The 23,355-nt window shown below is 49.5% G+C and overlaps 1 protein-coding gene across 1 annotated transcript in view; it reads left to right on the top strand.

Moving 5' to 3' along the window:
• MMP17 (matrix metallopeptidase 17) overlaps nucleotides 1-22,090 on the top strand; it is a 37,896-nt gene extending 15,806 nt beyond the window's left edge. Inside the window, exons 2-10 of the mRNA XM_057387278.1 lie at nucleotides 6,523-6,655; nucleotides 8,339-8,465; nucleotides 10,322-10,605; nucleotides 13,458-13,634; nucleotides 13,767-13,866; nucleotides 15,457-15,539; nucleotides 17,154-17,306; nucleotides 19,584-19,841; nucleotides 21,032-22,090. Of these exons, the coding sequence (XP_057243261.1) occupies nucleotides 6,523-6,655; nucleotides 8,339-8,465; nucleotides 10,322-10,605; nucleotides 13,458-13,634; nucleotides 13,767-13,866; nucleotides 15,457-15,539; nucleotides 17,154-17,306; nucleotides 19,584-19,841; nucleotides 21,032-21,357 (1,641 nt within the window). The 3' untranslated portion in view covers nucleotides 21,358-22,090. The remainder of the gene's footprint in view (nucleotides 1-6,522; nucleotides 6,656-8,338; nucleotides 8,466-10,321; nucleotides 10,606-13,457; nucleotides 13,635-13,766; nucleotides 13,867-15,456; nucleotides 15,540-17,153; nucleotides 17,307-19,583; nucleotides 19,842-21,031) is intronic.
• The last annotated feature ends 1,265 nt before the right edge of the window (nucleotides 22,091-23,355 follow it).

Below are 23,355 nucleotides of genomic sequence, written 5' to 3'. Positions count from 1 at the left end.
ATTTCCTGGATCTGGGCACATGCTGGCTGCCGGTCGCCAGCACAGAAGGAGCCAACATCCAGAACTGCCTGTGCTGGGGTTTTGTGTGAGGTGTGAACACCACAGATCATATCTGCAGCCGCTTCAAGAGTGGTGACTGGCAGGTCTTGTAGATTCCCGTTGCTTCATCTCCTACCCTGGAGTTGAGTTTTCCTCTGCTCTCTTCAGCCACTGCCCATCCTGCCTGGATTTGTCAGTCAAGACCACGTTCATGGCTTGTCCTATGTAAATGGAGCTATAACAAGCCTGTGAATTAACCCGAGAGCTACCCCACTGACTGATGCAAAGCCAAACACAGCCTGGATACCAGCAGCATAGATGCTTTTAAGTGGGTGTGAAAGCACATCCAAACTCTGATAGTCTGGTATTTTTGAGCCATGTATATTGCAATGCTCGTTACTGTGCTTCTCAATGGAATAGAGCACTGGGGTTGTTTAGCTCCCCTCCAATGATGACAACTGGCCTCTGGGCCCACCAGAGGACAAGGACTCATTGCATTTTTATTTTTCATGCGACTTCTGGCATTTTGCTTTGTAGCAAGTGGTTCTGAGGGTCCTCAGGAAGAGCAAAGGTCCTGGGGTTTCCGTTCACCACATGATCTGTCCCCAGGCACGTGTCTCCGAGACATTGCGTTACCAGATGAGAGCCTCCTGTGCCTGCCACAAACAGCCTCCGACTGCACCTGCACAGTGTAACAGGGCTATTTTCATAAAGCCAGCCATGAGTTACGTGGTTTAGAGCTATTTCTGTAGCAAGACGAAACGTTGCTAATTTGGTCATTTACCTAACTCTCCATCACAGCTCAACGGACCATTACACACCGGACATTACTTCCTTTCCTTCCCAGGTAACTCAGTGTTGACAAAGACTGTTTCACCACAACTGGCAGCATAACTAGGACTGATTTAAAAACAATAAACTAATACTGTTGAAAYTGCTTTTTGATGTTCATGTGGAACTTCAATTGCACGCAGATTTTTTTTTGCATTGTTCATTGACTTTGGGTGGAAATTTTTAGGAAATCACTGGAAAACATCCAGGGATTGAAGGACTCCTAAAGCCCTGGTATATTAAATCTCCACCAAGAAGAACACACATTTATGTTGAAAATGCAGAATAAACTCTATCTTGTTTATATGTTTTGTCACTTTTTGGTACGCTGAAAAGAAATCTAAGCCAGCTGTAGTAAACACTGTGCTGTGCTGCGCTGCTCTGCCGCCTTCTATGGGTGGGAATTGGTTCTTTGATCTTCAGTTCAAAGGGGTTGATAAGGCTGTTTCAGTGGTCTGCAGAGAATTTCCTTCTGCTTCCACAGCATCTCTCGATTAAGTCAGTGTTTCTGGGAAGACTCTGGGTATCCATCCAACTAAAGAGATGCTTGCACCCTGCGTAACATCTCTTGCAGAGCGGATGAAGCTCGTCTCCGTCCAAATCACTGCAACCCTCTTCTATGCCCACTCTGCCTGGCAAAAAACATCCTCCCCACAATACTCGGGAGAGTGGTAACATGAACAGAGCTGTTCAAATGAGCATTTGAGGTTACATGCTAGACCTGAGCATGTCTGACTGGACCCACAGGCAGCCAAGTTAGCATCCAGTTGCTGGCTGCTACTCTAGTGGAACATTTAAAGCAAGGGGTAGGGAGAGGAACTCATTAGCAGCTGCATTAACTTCCAGCCTGGATTCTGTAAAGAGCTGTTTGGATTCAAGCGACTCCTCTGACAGCAGCTGATGAAACCGGTCCCGCAGTTCAGCGGYGGCATCAGCCAAAATCCTGGTTGTAATCCAAACTGCAGTATTTTCTCCTAATGAATTAATCAGCTGATTGCGTGCATGCGATAGGTCATTAGAGAGGTGAGCGGCAACTTTTGGAAGGGAAGCGCTAGCTCTGTCGGGCCTAGAGGCCGTTCCTTTGCAGGAGCATGCTCCTCTGAGTATTGCAGCACCATATGGGTTGCTCTAATTAACGGGTGTTGTTCCTTAACGCGGTCTTTTGATCTCAGAAAAATGACTGTAAAAATTGTAATACTATAAACCTTCGATAACTTGGAAGAAAACCTCAAACAGCCCAAAGCAATTTCCTTTAATCTAGCTTGTAGTGTCGGTGATATTTTTTAAAAAAATGATTTTAAAAGCTTCCACCCTATTTAATGGTAGCTGCAGAGATAAAGCGAAGCGTAATTTGGAAATTAGTTCCGGATGTTTGAGTTGTAGCTTTATTTTAGTAATCTGGGTCATTAATTTTGTTGAATGGTATGTTTGGATTTTCTTCCTCTGCATGCGTGAAGCATGGCTGCACCCAGGGTATAATGGGACTTCCGGCAGGAATGGGAGCTTTCAAAATCCTCTTGCCCTTCGTGACCCCACCAAAACAAAGCCTGTTTCTCTATGATTATCTGGCACGGAAGGCAGGAGATGAGCCATGGAGAAGAGCGGTGAGGTGGTTTGTGCTCCTGCTGCAGCCTGGGGCCTGGGGCATGGTGGGGAGAGACTGGGGTGCCCCTGCCAGAAAGCCAAGGGCCAAGTTCAGGTCAGGGTAAGGGTCTTCCCGGCCATGAGAGGACCCTTTTAAAATTAATTAAACCAACTCGTCGTTTGTTTAGTAAGAAAAGATGCAGTTTAGCAAAGCTTTTCAAATAATTTAAATAAAAGCGATCTTTTCAATGGAAAACAACTTGCTTCTGCTCAAGCCTTGGACTGCCCTGAAGATTTGGAAAATGGGACACGCTAGGCTCCTCTCGGTGCATGTTGCACATCCAGATTGTCTCTGGAGATGTGTTAGTCACTGGCTGCAAAGCGGTGTCTGGAGCAATGTTGGTGGCCATGACACAGACCGGGGAGAGGAGCCCGTGGGTGTCACCRCCGACTCCCTCAGGCAGAGCACTGGGGATGCTGCTTGTACCCCTGCCAGCGGTGTCCTCAATTGAACCCCAGTGCCTTCTTTCCGCTTTGATGGAATGGGGATGGAGCCGGTCTGGGATAGATGTGCAAAGCTCAGGGTCGGGTCCACAAATCCGCCAAGGAGCCAGACATTTTGCTGAAGCTCTGCTCTTCTCTTGGCTTGGCAACAGGCTGGGTACACTGAGGATAACAATCTCCATTCCAGAGCAAAAGGAATGTTACAACCTCTACAGGGTAAAGGCTGTTTCTCCCCTCTGTGCTTATGCCACACCAAGAGCAAAAGAAAAGCAACCTGATTTTTTCGATCTGAGCTTTAGAAGTATGGTCATTTTAATACTACAAGAGCAGGCAGAAGTATGAAGCTGGCTTCAGCTGATTTTTTCTTGCTTATCCTGAGTTCTGTTTTGCTGTTTATCCTGTTTATCCTCTCCTTGTTATCCTGAACTAGTTCATCTTCTTGTAAAGGCCAACCTACCAGTCTCCAAAAAAAAATCATCAGGAAGAAAACTTGCTGACTGACTCTTTCCCTTTGCCTGTGGCAGTTGAATAAGCCCATCATCTTATATAATATTAATATTCGTAAAAGCAGACCTACAGAGCTCATAAATCTTCCATAAAAGAGGGGCAATATCTACATCTATTTTAAATTGAAGCAGGTAAGTAGGTTCTAGAACGAAGGGGTATTGATACAAAGGAAGTGGAGAGATGAAAGAAATGAAATTGCCATTTTAATCTGAAAATTGTCTCTGCATAAGTGATACCAGAGGCCTCACTACTGCAGGAGCCAATGCTTTGCTCCGGGTGTTCRCTTGAGCCTGAAAAGCTCCAGTTCCCAGCTGCTCCCTGTTATTGCATTCRAGTGGTTTAGGGTGAGAAAAAAAAAAAGTCCAAAATTGAAGAAGAGCTTATTTGCAAAGGGGAGGACTGCATTACCATTTTTCTTAACTTTGTGCTTCTCCGAATGGAAAAATTAAATGTGAAAAAAATCTGTAGCTTCAGATTCCATGAAACATTTTTTTAAAGGCGAAAGGTAGGCTTTTAACCATTACAGATGGGAACCCAGATGAGAAAAAAAATGCAGTTTATTTTTGGCCAAGCAAGTGAGACGCAGCACAAGTCCGCCCGTCCAGTGTGGGGCCCCGAAGGGGCAGCGTTTCATCCGTAAATATCCGAGCTGTGGTTTGTGGGCAATTTGTGTGCTGCTGCCGTATGCTGAGCAACGCGAGGGMTCTTGCTGGCAGCTGTGTTTATCTGGTGGAGAGGAGGGGCAGATGGGTGGGTGGTTTTGGACCTTTCTGCCAGGTAGGCAGTTCTTCCTTTTTGCTCTTTTGTTTCTTTTTTTTTTTCCTTCTGAGTTGTCTGAACCAATGGGGAGCCTTTCATTCTGTATTGCTCAATGGTGGAGCTGGATCAGAATATTCATTGCGGACTTGGCTCCCAGACCGTCATTGCTGGTGGTGATTCCCACAAAAATTGAGCTGGGATCATGTGAGCTCCAGACTGAGGTACATACCCTGGGGCACGGCATGTGTCATGTAGTGCAGTCACACGAGTCTCCAGCTCCTCTCAGAGCTGGCTGTCAGACATTGGGTTAATATGACTTTTTTGACAAAGCAATTTTTTAAGTTTTGAAATATTTGTTGAAGCTGAATCTTCTCATGGGATTAGGTCAATTCATTTAGCACAATGCACTTTTAAGGAAAAGTTTTTATCGTGTGAGCTCAGGAAAGAAATATGTTCATAGAATTTTAGCATGCAGCCGAAATCGGTATTTCATTTAACCATCTTAAGCTGTCAAAAAAGGTGCATTTTTTGTTAAATAAGGTGGAAATAAGAAGGGCATGTGTTGAAGTTACCTCAATGGAAAATGATTTCATATTTTTTTTTTATGGAAGTATGTAAGTTTAGCCTTTGTCATTATTGAGGACCAGGAAATATTTGAGAAGCTGTCATGGGGCACATAGATAATTAGCCAGGCAATTCATACTGTTCTTTTTCATCTCCAAGCCAGCTGACGTTTCCCCCCTGAAATTTTCTGCCTCAGCAAAGGTGTATTGTTAAAGTTTGATGTTACGATTCAGCTTTGTTTACAAGGAGAGAGGAAACCAGCCAGAACCCCTACACTGGAAAAGAGCTGAACGAGAGCAATATCACAGAGTTCTATAGAACTAAGGAGGACCTGAGTAAAGCAGGAGAAACTTGATGGTCTAGATGAAAAAATCACACGCAGGGAAATACGTGCTTGCAAGGTAGATCGGGCAAATGATTTGTGTTATCTGTCCACTCATTCCATATTCTATGTGGAGAGCCCCCAATTTGCTTTGGGATGTCCATTTGTGTTTGTGCTTTCTCAAAAACGGACAGATAAGCTGTTTCCTGAGTACACCGTCACACCGAAATAGAGCAACTGAAAGGAGGGTGGCAAGTGAATTGCTGCTGATAAACTCAGCACAGCAGACCATGCTCCCCCATGGAACAATCTGTCATAAAGCTCTGTAAGCGTGAATCTGTTTCACCGGACTTTCCGGAGAGGGACTGGGGATGTTGTGTCATTTGGGGTGACATCTGCAGCTGACACCAAACTATGAGGCATTCAAAATACAGCAATAGGCAGCTACTGACTTCTGACACTAATCTGGATACCATAAATTTGTGGTATATTGACTGCAGTGGAAATCTGGATCAATATCAGTCTTCAAGTGGCTCAAAGGATCAATGTTTTACACAGATAGAGCAAATAGAGGGCAGGTGTTTATGGCAATCCCTGCATGAGGTATTATTAGTCCTCGCTCATCCTTCTGTTGTGGAAAGAGAGGGAGACAGAAGGAAGGTAAGAAAGGATTTAGAAAGATAATTTGCAAAGCATTTAGAAAGGCAGTTGTAAGAGGGAGATTTATAGCATTTTTTTCCTATCAATTTTAGCCTGAAGAGAGAATGAGAAAAACCTTCATAAAAATATATTGTCTTTTGAGAGACAAATTCCTATCAAATGGTGGGTTTGAGTTTAATGAGACGCCTGTGGCAAGGGGATCACTGGCACGTGGCTCTACTTGCCTAGGCTTTGGGAAAGAAGGCTGTCCAGCGATTCTGCAGTTCCCTGCTACTTTCTGGTGGTACGGAGACTCACATCTGGCTCTAAATTCTTCAGGGCAACTGTCAGAGAGATGATTAAACCAGCGAGTGTGGAAATGCTGGAGATGGGGACTCAGTTTTGTGTCAATGATGAGGTCATTTGCCTCAGGTCTTGGATGACTGTTTGTCTCAGAGAAGGCTCGGAGACTTCATGGTCGAGTGTATTTCCAAAAATAAACAGCCACAATATCCTGGTGATGTGAAGGACAAAGTAAAAAAAAAAAAAAAAAAAAAAATCCCCCTAGATTNAAAAAAAAAAAAAAAAAAAAAAAAAATCCCCCTAGATTCATTAAATTTGTAAAAAACCCTTGAGATCATCGAGTCCAACTGTGAAGCTGATGCCCTCGAGCTACCGGTGCACTGTAGGGAGAGGACCTTCAGGGCGTCTTTTCCCGTGTCTGTTATTTCCCTCCTTTCCTCCTCACATTTCCCCTTCACCTTGTTTCACAGGACTGGCTGACAAAATTTGGGTACCTGCCTCCTCCGGATCCTGTGACGGGGCAGCTGCAGACGCAAGAAGAGCTCACCAAGGCCATCACCGCCATGCAGAGGTTCGGGGGGCTTGAGGCCACGGGAGTCCTAGGTCAGTGTCTCGTGACCCCTCCTCTACTTGRTGCAGAGGGAGGCAGGGATGGCTCCTTGCAGATCAGTCGGGCAGAAGGCACTCAGTACTGTGTTCTGGAGCAGCATCAAGAAAAGCTCCAGGAAAAGCTCATGTGGGTGGAGCACACAGCCCAGTTTGAAACTGTAAGAGTAATTACACGGCTCAGGTGCTCTGTTGCCTTGTGTTTTCAAGAACCTGAGGCAAGAAATTATTTCAACAGACCCACAGACCCTTGGGGTTCCCAGTGTGCTTAAAACAAGTCTTGGTGTGTTCCAAAGAAGAAACAAAAAAACCCAACAAAAGTGAGTAAAAAAGACCAGGGAAAAAAGGGAGAAAGATGTCCAGTTTAAAGTCTTACCTGCAGCATCAAACTGAATAGAACAAAAATCCTGATGAAGGCTCCTAATTTCTATGCGTAGATAGTTTGGGTTCTTTGCAGCTGGGGCACAGACAGGCAAGGCAGAAGGATGATGTTGCATCGCCCCAACTCTGTTTGCTCCTGCCCACAGAGCGTAGAGCCGGGAGGCTCTTTGTGGTTCTCCTGGGATCTCACTAGGTGCTCCCTAGTCACGCCCAGCCAGCCGGGAGCCCATCACCTGCTCCGGCAGCTCTGTTGGCCAGCAGGGACAGCAAACGGCATCTATGCGGTGGGCACATCTGCCAGTGGGGGAGCAGTGCAAGGGCACTGAAGCAGCACGAGTTCCCCAACATGGCCGGATCATTCCTCTCAAAGCCTTCATTGAGGGAAGGAGAAAGCCGGCATTATCGCGGCCTGTGGAAGGGCATCTCTCCGCTCCGCTCCCCTCCGTGACCCTCCCGCCGCAGGGCCAGCGTGCTTCCGCTGCTTAGGACACAATTAAGGAGAAACCAGCTAATTAGCAGGCAGATCTCCACCCATCCCAACACCCCAGCATCCGTCCGCCGGTCCCTGGGAGCAGCGGCCGCGTCTCGACCCCGGGACTTCCTTTATCTCGTCTTAATGTAGCACATGCAATTGTTTCTCGTCCAGTGAATCTCAAGCTGCAGGAGAGTCGGGAAGGGGGATGGCCTTTCAAACTGTATTTTTGGACAGGGTGTTGGAAATGGGCTGAGGGGGAGGGATGGCTGCCCTGGGGAGGTCATAGATGTGGTTTGTTCATGAAAAGAGAGTTTAAGAGGCAAAGTCAGCAGGGAAATGAACGAATGAAACTTTTCTGTGTTTCAGCTGGTGAGAACACACACTTCAAGCTTTCATTCATTACAAAAAATAAGTAAAAAGGAATATGGCCATTCTTCAAATGACTTCCTAGCTGAACGGAGGCTGAGTTTATTTACATGTGAATGTTTCTCCCTGCCTCTGGATTTCCTAGAGGAATACTGGGAAATTCATCAAGAGAAAGCAAAACAGAATATTTTTAAAAATATGTTTTAAAATATTGTGAAAGCCGGCCCTAGGCRGGCTTCCAGCAGGATTTGCTGCCCAGTGGTGGGAGCAACAGTGGGTTGTAGGGGGCTCAGTATTCCACGGATGTCACCACGACCCATGCTGGGGCTCGTCCCGTGCCCCAATGGGCTCCTGGGTATGGACCTCTGCTCTTCTGGTTCATTCTTAGTGCTTCACTTCCCATCTCTTTATGTCCCTTAACCCACCATTTCCATTATTTCTTGTTTCTCTACCSCTAGATGAAGCTACCCTGGAGCTGATGAAGACCCCTCGCTGCTCTCTGCCCGACCTAGCCACTGCAGAGACCAGGAGGAAACGATTTGCCCAGGCTGTCACCAAGTGGAGCAAAAGAAACTTGTCCTGGAGGTAGGAATTCATCTATCAGTTGGCAAGCAAACTGATCCCTGTCCTACCAAAACTTACGCTTTTTGGGACTGATTTTTCCTCCCTCAAATACCCTGTGCTGCAGTGGTTGTTCCTCTGAGAATAGTGTGCAGCATGAAGTGCTTGAACTGTCCTGAAAACACACACGGATCTTAYGGAAAGTTCTCCCTATTAATAATAAGTTTCTCTTTGGTCCTGGCACACCCCCTAGAGCGATAACAAATCTCAGCTTGGCTGTTACTGTTGACACGTGTTGAAACTATGGCCTTAGCAGAGATTTGGTCTATGTTCCAGCAGATCCCTTTGWGACTTTATTTTCAGAAAACATAAACATAATTCAGCTCCGTTAAGAAACAATTTTGATTCGTGGRTGGCTTCATGTTGTAAAGCCATCCGTGTAATAAAAACTCAGCCCGTCTCCCTGTTGCCCAGCCCTGATTTGATGAGGAAAAAAGAAAGAACTTCACATTTCAGAAAGGAGAAAAACCTTTGGGTAAAAAGAAGAAAACTTGCCCTGAAGTTCTGGGAGCTGCCAGAGCCAGTGCGGGGCCAAGGCTCGTGCACAGCCTGACCCAGCAGCTCCCGACCAACCCGAGCGACATCGCACGGCAGGGCGGGTGTGGTGGCCGGGCAGCACAGTCTTTGGACTGGCGCTGCAGGTACCGCCGGGACTTCGGACATGCAGCACGGATGTGCTGACATGGATGCTTAGTAGCATCCCATTACAGGATCAGAAATGGATGGTTTTCTGTGCCTCATCTCCATGTAAAGTTTCTAGGATATTACAGTATATAAACCCTCTTTTCATGCGATTGTTATTGTTATTACTTTATTTTCCCTGTGCTCTCCACAGGTGCAAAGGCAACTGCTGAGAGAACGGCATGCTGTGAATGCCCTCTGCTGGCATCGATGCCGGAGCTGCCCGCGGCCACTCGCGCCTCACGTTTACAGCCCGGTTTTTCACGTGCTGATTTAGCATTATTGCTTCTGGTTACACCCCGCAGGAGGGGAGTTCACAGCCGGCACCTCCATTTCTTCCTAACGCTCGCCGTCTCTCCCGCAGTCCCGGGGAACTGCAGCGGCAAGGCCGTGCCCTGCCTCCGCATCCTTTGAGCTCCCTGGGGCGGGGGGAACCGTGGAAGCTCAGCTTTTTAAATTTCCGGGTGTTTTTCTTTCAGTGCAGAACTGAGCTGGCTTTCATCTGTCTGTGGTCAAGGTCTACTCCCTCGTGCCACCTCATCAGAGCTGCGGTCTTTGACGCCGTGATGCTAGGACYGTGGGGTGCCGGAGAGGGAGCAGACCCAGCTGGCAGAGGAACAGTGGTGCCTGTCAGCCAGTGCCCGACCTTGCCGTCGGTGTCCTGAGCTCCTCTGAGGGGAGACGTGCCACTGCCAGAGCCCAGATGTGCATTTACTCGGGCACGGAGGGGTGGCCGTCAAGGGGAAGGACGTACACCCCCGGTTCTGTGCTCCCATCCCCGCAACGGTCGTGATCCTCCTGCTTTTCTCCTTTAATCGGTGGCATCTTSCTGCGGGGACCTTCCATCCCAAGCCCGGACTGCCTCATCCCCTATGTCTGGGGTTGACAGATACCCAAGGGAGACAGACTGTCACCTGTCAGTGTTGAGCTGCCATAGGGTTGATGCAGTACCCCTGTCACAGGGAGCTGGGACCCTTGGAGGAACTGAACGATGCTGTCACAGCTGTATTATGCAGGAAGCAAAAAGCTCTGAAGGTCTCACAGAGAATCTGATTCACCAGGCACCTGCGGAGCCAGTTCTGGTGGTTTTTTTTTTTCACACTACTGACCCATCCTCTTTTTTGCTCCCTTTATTTCAGAGTTCGCACCTTCCCGAAGGAGTCCCACCTGGGCCATGACACTGTCCGAGCCCTGATGTACTACGCCCTGAAGGTCTGGAGTGACATCACCCCGCTGAATTTCCACGAAGTGGCAGGAAACAATGCCGATATCCAGATAGACTTCTCCAAGGCGGATCACGATGACGGCTATCCGTTTGACGGGCCCGGTGGCACGGTGGCGCACGCTTTCTTCCCTGGAGACCATCGCACGGCAGGGGACACACATTTTGACGATGACGAGTATTGGACCTTCCGATCATCGGGTAAGTCAGGGCGGGAGAGCTGCAGCCAAACACAAGGGCTCACAATTTCCCTTTCCTTCTCTGGTAGCTGTAGCGGCTTAGCCTCTGACACACCTTCACCCCAGGCTTCAGGATCCCATCTTCTTCTTCCGATTCCTCTCTCAGCCTTGTTTTCAAAATCAACCCAGGYGGTATTGAGGACACTATGTTCCTGGAAGCCTCAGTGATATCTCCATGTTTCTCCTTATCCTGCCAACAGTTGCAGAGCTCCCCATCGCCCAACCCCTGTTACCACCTCTTCTSCGAGGCTGCAGGCTGGGTATGTGGCTGCTGGAGCCCTTGGATGGGGTCTGCATTCTCTGACTTTGGGTGGCTTCACTGTCATACATCCCAGTTTCCTATTTTTAAAGTATACTATTAGCTGACCAACCTGTAATGGGGTCTGTGTTTTGCTGGGAAAAAGGCCTAGTTTTTTCTTGCCATCTCCTGTCTCTTACCTGACATCAGGATGGTTATGAGTTGCAGCTCTGTTCTTTTTTATCCTCATCTAATCTGGCTAAAGCAGAGTTTTAATAAGCAGAGGGACTGTCAGAAGCAAGAGCTTCTCAGCTGCAAAACCATCGGCGGGGACCAGGTCCCCAGCCTTTGTGTCGGGTGTGTTTTGACAGAGTGTCTTCTCYGCAGCCACCAGCTGCTAATTGCCTTGTCATGCTACCTCCTCCACCGACCTCCCAGCGGGATCCTGCTGCCTCAGCCTGATGACTTTGTTTAAATCTAATTGTCTTCTCTGAAACAAGGTAAAAACCTCCTCCCCGCCCAGCTGCTGACCTCCACGCATCCCCCCGAGTGCTCGCAGGCAGCATGATTCACCAGGGGTGCCTGAGGAGGTCTCGAGGCGGAGGTTAAAGGTCTGGACAGGCCAATMCCTCAGGATTACGACCTGCTCCTTTGTTTCATGCTGCTGCGCACCCCCAGCTGGCTGCTCTTATCGGGAAGGGAAAAAAAAAGCAGCAGTTTTGATCTGCAGACCTACAGGGCGGARGCAAGTGCTGTGATTAATAGCTCGCCACAGGGATGTGTTAGCGATGGAGTCAGTTTCGCAGCTGGTGGACTGGGATGCTTATTGTGAAACAAACTTGAGTGAAGGAGCGGGCTCRGGGATGGTGTTCCGTCGGGAGCGTCCCTCCGAGCACTACCGAGGGATGAGGGGATGAGCCTGACAGTGAAAAGCTGCCCTCTATTTTGAAGATCTTGGTGCTGCCTGAGCTTCATCTTTTATTTATTTTGTTTTCCCTACTGACTCAAGAACAACAGCTTGGTAGGTGATATAAAAATATGCCCCAGGTTGTCAGTCTGGCATTAAAATGTCAGAGAGCATGTGTCTTGTTCTTTCCTAGTGCCAGGAAAAACAGCACAGGTTATAAAAAATTTGGCTSATTACAGACAGTGTAAATAATAGCCATGAAGAAAAGGCAAAATTCAGCAAAAAATATCTCCCTGCTCTGACCCCCCCAAGCCTCGTGAGAACACTACGGAGTGTGTGGGATCAGCCGTGGCCACTTTCGTGCACCATCTCCTTCGTGTCCGACCATTCTCAGGGCATGTGACGCTCCCCTGAGCTCCACAGGGACCTTTTCCACCTCACTGTCTCTTTATTACAATACTTGGCATCATGATCTTTATAAGAACCACACTTAAAATCATTGCTGCCCTCCAGTACTGCTCTGGAGGATATTGTCGTGCAGAGAGGGGCAGAAATGGTACCGACACGTGGCCCAGCTCGTCTGGAGCTCGGCGGTCGGAATGCACCGAGCAAGGTCAGTCCCATTCAGCTCCCGGGAGCAGCACCTCCTTTGCTTTGGTAGCAGCGGCGTATGTTTGGAAGTGAGCATTAACCCCTTACGTGAGTGTCTCAAGCTCCAGAGAGGATAGGATTGGACTGTATTGGTCTGTACGTGGGTGTGGTGTGAGGCACTGGGGACTGGATTGCGAAGAAGGAAATTTTGGGGAAGGGCATAAAGTAGAGATAGCCCAGACTGAGGGAAAAAAGTCATTGACAGAGGTATTGATGTTCAGCAATGTCTCCCTCCTTAATGGCCAGAATTGTATGTGGGGATCAAAGTGTTTGCCCAAGGGAGCGGACATCAGAGCCGCAGACTTGCCAGCACAAGGTGCGTAACAGGAGAAGATGGGTAAATCCTCTAAAAGCAAGCTGGACACGGTCACCTACCCGTGCCAGGGCAGCAGCGAGACGGGTCGGTGGCCGACGAGCAGATGAATATTCCCGCGTTTGTGTGCATATGGGAAGGCCGAGGGACGGATTCGGCTGGGGCGGCAGTGTGCAAGGCCAGGCGGGGAAAGCCTCGCGGAACCCCTCGGGCAAACGGGCACCGCTGGCGCTCCCCTGTTCCTCGGCACGTGGCTTGGCTCACAGTCACGGAATGCGATGAGCTCCCGGCTGGTGGCTGCAGAAAATCTGGTATTGGCAACGCAAAGGCTGCGTCAGCAGCTGTGGCGGGCGTGAGATGCAGGGAGYGACGGCTCTGGCCCGGCTACCGCATTGCCCGTCAGCAGATGGCTGTGATRTGGTTGCTGTCTCAGCCCTTTGTCTAGCTTTTTCTCATGTGGAAACGGTCATCTGGACATAAGAGGGATGACACTTGGGCTGGTGTAGGCTGAAGTCTGGCTCTCTTTCCATTTTCATGTGATACGCTCCAGCCTCTGACTGGAAAAAAGTATCTTTTTTCAAAGTTTACCTGTTCCAGAACTCTTCTTTCCCGTTTATCCAACACTGTCTCTTACAGCCCTTACAGCCTACCCAAAKCCCCCAGTTCCTGTCAGCACTGTTATTTCAATTTTGTCTTTATCTCCAGATGCTCACGGGTTGGACCTATTTGCCGTAGCAGTCCATGAGTTTGGCCACGCCATTGGCTTGACCCACATCTCTGCTATAGAGTCTATCATGAGACCCTACTACCAAGGTCCAGTGGGGGATCCTCTGAAGTAYGACCTGCCTTACGAGGACAAAGTCCGGATCTGGCAACTCTATGGTAAGTTTGTGTCAATCGCGTGGCTATAACCCGTTCCTGCCATGGCAGGACATAGAGCAATAGCTGTTTTCTGGGGTGAGCGGAGCCGGTGGGGAGGACAGTGTTCCCCATTACTTCTTCTTTTTGACGCAGGAGTCAGGGAATCTGTGTCCCCCACGGCCAAGGCCGAAGTAAGCCAAACAGATGACCATCCAATCCTACCGGAGCTGCCAGAGAACCGTTCCACCATCCCGTAAGTCAAATTCCTTCCTCTCCTGCAAAGGATGAGTAGTCATGAAGCTCTGCTTCATCAGTATCTTGCCTGCTCACTCTGTCTTTGCTATTTCTCTCTGTACCCGTAATATTTTTCCAAGACTCAAATTTTTCATTCATATCAGTGGAAATTTGTCACCAACAGCCTTAGTTAAATTCATGCTTGCCGCAATTTTAATCACAATTCCTCGGCGGTATGAAATGAAATGTGCAAGCATAACTTACCTAAATCATTCCACGGTGAGCAACTCCCTAATGTACCTGAGGAGGTGAATATTCGACCCGATAGACCGACTGCAATGCAGGTTAGCATTGGCAAAGGGCTGCTTACCCTGAGTGTCATCAAGCAACCAGCAGGGCCTCATTAAGGGAAGTGCTGGATGTGGCTCATGAGTACATGCTGACATGTAGGACAGCAGGACAGTTAAGAGAAGTAGGGACGCTGAATRAAAGGACACTGAATAAAAGGGAGGTGATGGTCACACACATTTGTGCCAGACACCGGAGTGAGAGCGGCAGAGACGGAGCAGATCGCCTTCACCTCACGCTCCTTTTGTTTGAACATGCTGAATGCCATTGGTTGCATTTCTCCCTCTATAGCTTCTAATGGCATTTGTCCAGCAGGCTTCTTGTGGCCTTGTTTGGACCTAGAAATACGAGAGTCTTTCTCCTGCTGTTGCGGGAGGCCCACTGTCTCACACCGGCAGCAGGAACGGTGGGAAACTTTTTTGTGCCGACCCCTCGTTCCTGCCTTGTATGCTGGGAAGGTGGATGGGCTTTGCCTCCATATATGCTATTTTGTGGCCACAAAAGGTTGTGAAGCTGGTGCTGGCAGCCCAGCACAATTTTTCTATCARCCAAATAGATTTATGTTTCCCTGTCAACCACAGCGGCTTTTCTGTGCATCTTCCCAGCATCCTCTCTTTGTTCCTCCATCAGTCGTCATTTCTTATGTGGGCTTTGGGGCTTGGTCCTTTGTGCTCTGTGCCTACCTCACCCACCTCGTTAAAGCGGTTCAGTACCTCCCAGGTGGCTTTGACCGGGTATTTTTCTCCGAGTATCCCATGGCTCCTCCGAGTCCCTCTGTTTAGGCTCAGCTGCTTTCTGCTTTGCGGCTCTGTCACATCCCACCAGCACTTTGGAGCTCAGCCCCGGAGCAGTAGCATCCCGAGCTGTCGGAGCGAGAGGCCGCTAGGCCGTTTTCCACACGTCACGCTGCCACGGGGCAGCCGGCCGAGCCGCACYGTGCCGCTGGGAGCGGAAAGCCTGTTCGGCCCTCACCGGCTACACGAGCTGGTGGATGTAGAGCGTGTCCTCGCTCGAGTCCGTACAACGGCGTCTAGTGGCCCAGGGGTGTCAGCCCGAGCTGTCTTCAGGCTGAGGGCTGCCTGAGCTCGCCTTGGAAATCCCCTCGCCCGTGGCTGCTCTCGAGCRGGAGAAGCGATGGGTGGGCACAGCCTGTAGTCATGTCCGGGAGCAGGGGTGATTCAGTCCGTGGGATAGGAGGCACTGGGGGTCACAGCCCCTCACTGCTTGCCTAGGCCCCACTTACCTGGGCATCTCTCCGCAGGCTCAGGCGGGACGTACCCGACAGATGCAACACGCATTTCGATGCAGCGGCCCAGATCCGCGGAGAGGCTTTCTTCTTCAAAGGTGAGCGCCGGGGTTCCGTGCCYGCGTCAGCCCGCGGCGGCTTCGGTGTGATGGCAGCAGAGGCAGCGTCGTGTGGGACTGACTGGGGTGGGCGGTGAGGATGAGCTGGCTGGGGATTGCGAGCTGCTCCCGCAGACCCAGGGAGGCATCTCTTTGTCTAGTGCCTTGCTTATTACAGATGCAGAGATCATCTTTATTTCATTACATATGTTTCAATTGATGTCAAATGGCCACCAAATCTGAAACCTCAGGTTTTTTTACATTCTTAAAAAGATTCTGTAATTATGGCCATGTCTTCCATGTGGAATGTATTATGTATTGATATTTCAGTGAAATAGAGCAAATATGCAAATTGGAGCAGAAAAACAAGAATATAATATTAATCTTATAATTAAAATAAAACTGGCTGTCTGCAGATGTTAAAAAGTGTTAGAGTTTTGCCTCCTGCATTATCAGGCCAAGATCTAATTTCCATAAAATTTTAAAACTTGGTGTCACTATCTGGCAGCTCTCGAGAAAGAGCTGGGTGCGCGGGGAATACAAATCTGAGGACGCATCTTTGGTTTCCGTCGCTTACCTGTCCTCGGAAATCCACGCAAGACCGGACTCAAATAATGTGCAATAATTTCTAACAGGGAATAAGTAATGTAAGACAAAGTTGAGAGCTGCCTTTTAAACATCTTGCTCTGGTTCATGTCACTCTGTGAGCTCTCTGGAGAAAACGTGGCAYGAAATGTACTGCAAAAACGCAGGCTGAGAATCCCAGAGCCAGTGCAGAGCTGTGTTTGGAGTTGCTTCTGAAAACCATTAAGACTCCTCAGGAAATCCCACGTTAGGCTGCTTTAGCAGGAAAAGGTTTGTCATCCCTCCGCGAARGACAAATCTGTTTTCTTTTCCATTATCCAAAATATTTGAGAAATCTCCAAAACTCTTTACTAGCTGGGTCAATGCTGCTGCAGGTGTCTGCTAGCCCCTCCAGTACTAGAAGCTGCTGGAAGCTCTGCAGGACTGCGGTCTCCCCTTAGTATCCTGCACCTCTAGATGATATCAAAGCCCTTAATTGTGCCTCCTTCCACACCTCAACCCCTCCAGATTTATTCAGATGGTTCCCTTCTCCTCTATTTTCCTATTCCCTTTCTTCATTACAAAAGATCCCATGTGATATTTCTGTTTCATTGTAACGTCCCAGACATTTCCAAACGTGAAAGCCACTGGACATCCTGTGTTCAGGAAGCCGTGGCTGGTCCCAGGAAGGAGGATCGGGGATGTTTTTTTGGACGCCCTCGCTTAAGGCTGTTGTCCCCAGTCCCACCGGCTCGCAYGAGGTCCCGTGCGGAGAGGGAGGAGATGAAAGGCTCAGTCCCACGCTGCGGCGGGGAGTATAACGACGCCAGCGCAATGTCCGGAAGATTATTTTAATGTAAAAAAAAAGGGAATTTATTCTAATGACTGGCAGAAATAGACAGCGGTCTCAGCTGCTGCTGGAAAGCAGGGTGGCTCTAATTCATGGCTCGTGTCTCACGCACTTCGCTTCCTGCTGCCACCCACCCGGCACTCACCCCCTGGCGAAGGTGGGTCGAGCGTGGTTCAGTAATGTCCAGTCTGTCCCTCCAGGCAAGTACTTCTGGAGACTGACTCGCAATAAGCACTTGGTCTCCCTCCAGCCGGCTCAGATCCACCGTTTCTGGCGGGGCTTACCTCTCAACCTGGACAATCTCGACGCAGTTTACGAGAGAACCAGCGACCACAAGATCGTCTTCTTCAAAGGTGAGCGCAAACATGGCGCCGGAGGTGTAGAGCCCGGTGCCAGGCAGGAGACACCGCTGCGAGATGCTAAGCATCTCGAGGGCAGGTCTGAGGCCCGTTACTAATGCGCGAGACCGGGAGAAACGAACTGGCAGGAAGGGCAAGCAAAAGATAGCGGTTACGTTCTTCAGAAAATGAGGGAAATGTCATTGAACGTAAAGTTCAGCCAAATGTAACTAAAATTGGAGCTTTTCAAGAATGAAACACAAGTAGGAACCACCCCTACACACGCTCACGTGTGTTGTGTTCCTTCTTTGACCTCCTCTCTTTCTAGTATTTCTTCGTGAGAAAAGAAGTCGTCAGAGAGGGGATAAAAGCTATGCAGAAGACCTTGGGTTTTCATAATTACATTTCTGTTAATTTTTTTTTTTTTTTTTTTTTTTAAAATAAGTGGTATAAACCTCTCTTCTTATTAAAAAAAAAAAAAAACTGCCAATTTTTTTTCAGAAGAGGTGGAGGAACACTTTAGCTCTTGGTTTCTGTACAACTGTCGGAGTCCTCCACAGACCATCCACCCACGCTGGTTAGATGCCTCCCATGCACTCAATGTCACCCAAGATCTAAGCAGGCACCGACTCTCGTTTCACCGAGGTTGTGCACTTGAAGCACTAAATGCATCCCAGCCCTCCATTTTTCCTGTGTGGAAATTGCATTTTGTCTCCTGACCATTGCTTTTGAAATGGAGGGTAATCATCGGTCGCAGTAGTACTGAACCGAGCAGTTCCGGAAGCGATAATTTGGTTTCAGTTCCCCCAGACAGGGCAGAGAGGCGGTTTACGTCCCACACAAACCCCTAAGCTTGCAGAAGCCTTTCCAAGTATAGCCGGAGCCCTCTCGGATCGCTGGCACGCTGAGCCCTGCGCAGCCACACCGAGCCCCCAATCTCCCCAGAGAACAGCATATGGAAGGCTCTGCCACGCGCGTCCGGCTGCCTCAGACAGCCTGCCCTCCTCTGTTTTCCCAGAGGCAACGGGGCCAGCTGGAGCCTACCAGCCCTTCCGCCGGGCACCGGACCCTCTCGGTCAGGTTTGCGGACCGCAGCCGTCCTCATTTGCTGCCTTCCCTCCCTCCTCCCACTGCTGGGGATGAACAGACAACCAGGAGCTCAGGTCCAGAGACTCCTCCCAGCTCCTCAGGAGGCTGGAATTCCAGATGTGACACAGCTGGCATCTTGCTCCTTCCGAGCAGAACACTCTGTGGTCATGCACTGTCCATGTGTCTTAGTCCTGCTTAGCTCCCAGCATAAACTTAGTATTTTCTGTCCAGCTATAAAAGACATGTAATTTTCTCCTTCACCACTGTTTCATCGATCCCCGTACAGAACCCAAAGCACACAAATTACCTTGGCCTCTAGGGTCCCGCCGCCGATACGTGGGCACGTGTTTAAGGGCGTCTTCAGATATTCCAGGAAACCAAGGGAGGAAGATGTCTGTTCCTTACAATAGGCTATGCAATACATAAAACGACACTGCAGGTTTCCAATGTGGTGTTGTAGARGAAGAAATACTGTCCCAGTGGTTAGTGAATTATTGAGAAATTGAGACATCTGGGTTCATTTTCTTGCTCTCACACAGACCAGGGTCCAGTCCCGTCATGCTTCATTTTTATTGGGGAAAACCCTCATATTGACTATTCTCTCCTGCCCGGGGTCAGACCGAGGGGGTGGCTGCATAAGACCCTTGAAGAGCAGCGAGCCGCTCATATGGGCTTTATGCGGTCGGTCCCCGTGCATTCTCCTATCCCTAATAATGCGCAGGTCTCTCAGTTCATCTGGTTCTAGAAAGAGGTGCTTTCTCCTCCAAAGTGGACTCCATTTGGCTTCTCAGGGGCCGAATGCCAGGCAGAAAGCACCCAGTTTGCCCAGGAAAGCTGCCTGTAACTTTGTTTCTTTGGATGTCAGGCAGAAATCCAAAGGGCAGAAAATCAAAAGCCTCCATCAAATACATAGGAGTGGCAACTGTACTGACACTGTCAGTGTGTTTGTGTCCCGGGACAGTCACGCTTTCAGCAGCAAAGCAGGGCTACGTCCGTGGACGGCCTGACATGAAAAAGCAACTATTTGAAGCTAGAGGTTCCCCTGTGGGCTGACCCCTTCCTATTTTGATCCTTAAATACCCAGAGCTTAGCCCTGAGTCTTTGTCACCACAGTACATTAAATATTAGCTCATCTGTGAAGAAATACTGGTTTAGGTTGTGAAGCAAATACAATTTTGTTTTGTGCTCATTTCCTTTCCACAGGAGACAGATACTGGGTCTTCAAAGACAACAATGTGGAAGAAGGGTACCCACGGCCCATCTCGGACTTTGGCCTGCCCCCGGGAGGAATCGATGCCGCTTTCTCCTGGGCTCACAATGACAAGACTTATTTCTTTAAGGACAATCTCTACTGGCGCTACAACGACCACGAGCGGAGGATGGATCCCGGGTATCCTTCGGAGACCATCCCGTGGAAGGGAATACACAGCCCTTTAGATGATGCCATGAGATGGTCAGATGGTGAGTCCCTATGCTAATTTCAAAAAGCACAATGAAGAAAATCACCGCTCTGTTGAGCTGCAGCCCCTTCTACCCTGCCTGCTGACACAAATGCCGACCCCCCGATGGGATGTAAATTCCTCATGTCTGGAAGCCAAAGAGGGAGGTGTGATTCCAACCAGAGCTGCCCACACCGTTCGCTAGAAGAATTTGTAATTTTAAACAGACAACAGAAATATTGTGGAGGGATGATCATTTCACTTCATTAAAAATACACAGTTGATGCTCTTTTGTATATCCTAGTATGGCCCGATTTGCTCCCCGTTGGTTTCGTTGTCATTGGATTTTTAGCTGGATATATGTGGAAGCAGACAGAAAATAGTTTTAAAGATGTTTTCCCAGAGCTACGACTTATTTTCTGAGGATGAAATTTCTGGCGGTTTCTTCCCTGTGAAAAGACCGCAAAAATTTTGTTGCAGGGGATGTTTACAACCAGCTATGCATTCACAACTAAGTGGCACTTCCAGGGTTTATTTACTGGTGACCTAAGGGTGTAATAGCAATCATTAAATCAGGCCACTTTTCGAGGTGAATTTCCAAAGCTATCGAGAGTGACATTCCCGTAGGCGGGAGTCCTCCTGACCACGGGACCTGCTCAGACAATTCGCAACCCCCTAGTTCAGAGCAGAAAACACGCACCTGAGACCAGAAGGTTCCTGGGGCCCTGCCGGGCTCGGGTTGTCTTTCTGAGCCCAGGATCAGGAGCACACACCCCAGATCATTAACGGATAGGTGGGGTCTCCATTCTTCCCGTGCCCTATTACAAGAAGGAGAGTTGTGCACAGTGTGTCCGGCTGTGAGTCCACAGAGCCTTGACCCTACTCACCCACAGTACCAGGAGGTGCATCTGCCCCGGGATCTGGCATGGAAGAGGCGGCGCCTCACCATCCGCCTCCAGCTACTGGTGGCTCCTGGCTGACGTGAGAAATCCTGGCCAGGCATGGCAATACCCTCTGGAGGAAGCATCCCWCCTGCAGTGAGAGGCGATAGCGACGACATGACAAGGAGCAGTGATATCTCACTTGCCTTCACTCCTCGTGGCTAAGCTGGGGTGGGAATGCTCCCCCGCTGCTCTGGCTGCTGCTACGCCCTCCCCCTGGGACAGCACCTATTGCCGCTCACCTCGTCTTTGCGTTTTGGTCTCTTTGCAGGTGCAAGTTACTTCTTCAGGGGCAAGGAGTATTGGAAAGTGCTGGATGGCGAGCCGGAGGCGCAGCCCGGGTACCCGCAGTCCATCGCCAGGGACTGGCTGGCGTGTGGCGACATGCAGGCCGATGCCCCCGAGGCGGCCGGGAGCAGCAGGACCGGGGCACGCTCCAGGCCCGGGCAGCACGATGAAAGCCGCTCCAAGAAYGGCTACGAGGTCTGCTCCTGCACCTCGGGTGTCCTATCTCTGCAACCTCACCCTGTATCTGGACTGACAGCCGGCCTCATTCCGGCTGTGTGGAYGGCAGCACTGCTGTACGCGGCCCTATAACGGCTCACCTCACCGGCGGTACGACACCATGGTGCTCCAGGATACAATTCCGCGATGCTAACTGCTGTGGGCAGAAAAAAGAACATTCCTAGGAACGTGCCAGTGAAGCGTTAGAATTCTCTATGAGAAATGAACAGYGGTTTTGGGGTTTTCTTTCTTTTTAATTTTAGTTTAAAGGTCTAACAACAGATCTGACTTCTGCATTTTCKTATTCCTCCATCCAGTTAAAGATGAGAGCGGCCTCATGTTAAATTTAGAAACGCTCCTTAGAGACGTGTTGCTCTGGATGTTTAACCACAGCAAACAAGGGAGGGGCTAGCTCCTGGGATAGACTGGGGACAGAAAAGATGCTGCTGWCATAGATGGTGACAGAAAGGCAGCAGGCAGGAAGTAGTTATGTACACATCCCATTGGATGCAGTAGATACAAGAAACTGTGACTCCATTAAGATTAACTGCACGGTGATCATTATTTTACTCCACTAAGATTAACTGCAAGGTGATCATTATTTTACTGTCAGACCTGCTGTGGACACTGGTGTGTGGTTTACTTGTATCAGTTTCTATGGGTCAGAAACACCTCTGCCTTTCAGAAGGTACCGCGCCTATCTTTGTATGAGTCATTGGAATTTAACAATTTCTCTAATAAACCTTGGCTGCCTACTCAGAGATCTCTCGGTCCCGTGCCAGACCGAGCCCGCCACCTGCGGCTAGGCTCAGCCCACCGAGGCTCCTGGCGGCCTCGCCTCGGGACGACCGTCGCCCCGGTTTAATCCGCGCACACAAACTACCGCTCTCGGAATTCTCRTGTCGGGTTTGCTTACGCTTCGGGAGGGATCGAGATGTATCGCATTTGTTTGTGACTCTGCCATACGTACCTGGCTGTGCTGCGCAGGATGGGCTGGAGCAGAGAGGATGCTGCACGGTGAGCTCAAACTCCTTTTGGTGCCTCTGCCGGGAGTCTGGAGTGGCAGAAGCAAGGTCAAGCACTGCATTCGGATGTTCCCGTTTGGGTCTTTTTCTCCCTGYTTATCAGTTTTCTGTGGTACAATTTGGGCACCYGAGAGTCCTTGAAAACGCCGAGTGAGAACTCGGATCGGATGTCAGAGGCCAGGGTCCTCCGGTCCGCCGTTCACGCCGGGCGTTACACGGGCGGCAGCCGCCGGGACGCACTCTTCTCCGCTCTGCTTCTGCAAAGCGCCYGCGGGAATGTCCCTGGCTGCCCAGCCAGAGCCACCTCCTCGGGGGGACCCGGCGGCAGATGGCGTCAGCACGGGACCCGAGGCCGCCGCCGCGGCCCCGGTGCCGGGTGTAACGCAAAGCCCTCCGTGGCAYGGCAAGAACGCCAGAAAGAGTGCACGGTTGCCTCCTGACAGAAAAGAGGGGTCACCTTGAGTTTCCCTCTCCAGTAGCTGTATTTTTAAATGGTCCTAAGCATTCACRGGGTGCAGCTGTTTCCAGGATGTTGTGCTACATCCTGAAAACATGTGCTACATGTGTCATTGTATGGGTCATGAGTCGACTAACCTTCTCATTAAACAATTAAATAGGCTTTAAAAACATACAAGCTGAAAAATCTCAGGTATAGCAGCTCCCTCTGCCGAGTAAAGCCGCCTCTGGTGTTCAGAGCAGCTCCCCATCCCACCTCTGTCAGCCAGGCTGAGCAGAGGCTGCCAGAGCTGTGGGAGATGAGACTTTTCTTCAACCGATTCCCATTGCTTTTCTTCCTCTTCTGTCACCGAGACACAGCTTATAGTCCTTTAGTCTAAACACCGGCACATCACAGATTTCTCTCGGAGCTGCAGCCAGGCGGGAGGAGCACAACGTACACGGGAAGACGTCCTTTCTTTTTTTAGTGCTTTTGTTTGTTTGTGGGKTTTTTTCATGTTGTTGGTTTAGTTTTCCTTACTTTGTTTTTCTGCAAAATAACTACGCAGAAGCTGCAAATGAAGAATCAGCAGAGACAGGTATGCAGGTATGCCTTTCGTGGCATCTCCAT

The sequence above is a fragment of the Malurus melanocephalus genome, unplaced genomic scaffold, assembly GCF_030028575.1.
Source record: "Malurus melanocephalus ecotype Western Australia unplaced genomic scaffold, MMel_1.1 scaffold_1165, whole genome shotgun sequence".
NCBI classification, from domain to species: domain Eukaryota; kingdom Metazoa; phylum Chordata; class Aves; order Passeriformes; family Maluridae; genus Malurus; species Malurus melanocephalus.
Note: the sequence above shows the minus strand (reverse complement) of the source record. Positions and strands in the feature narration are given on the sequence as shown.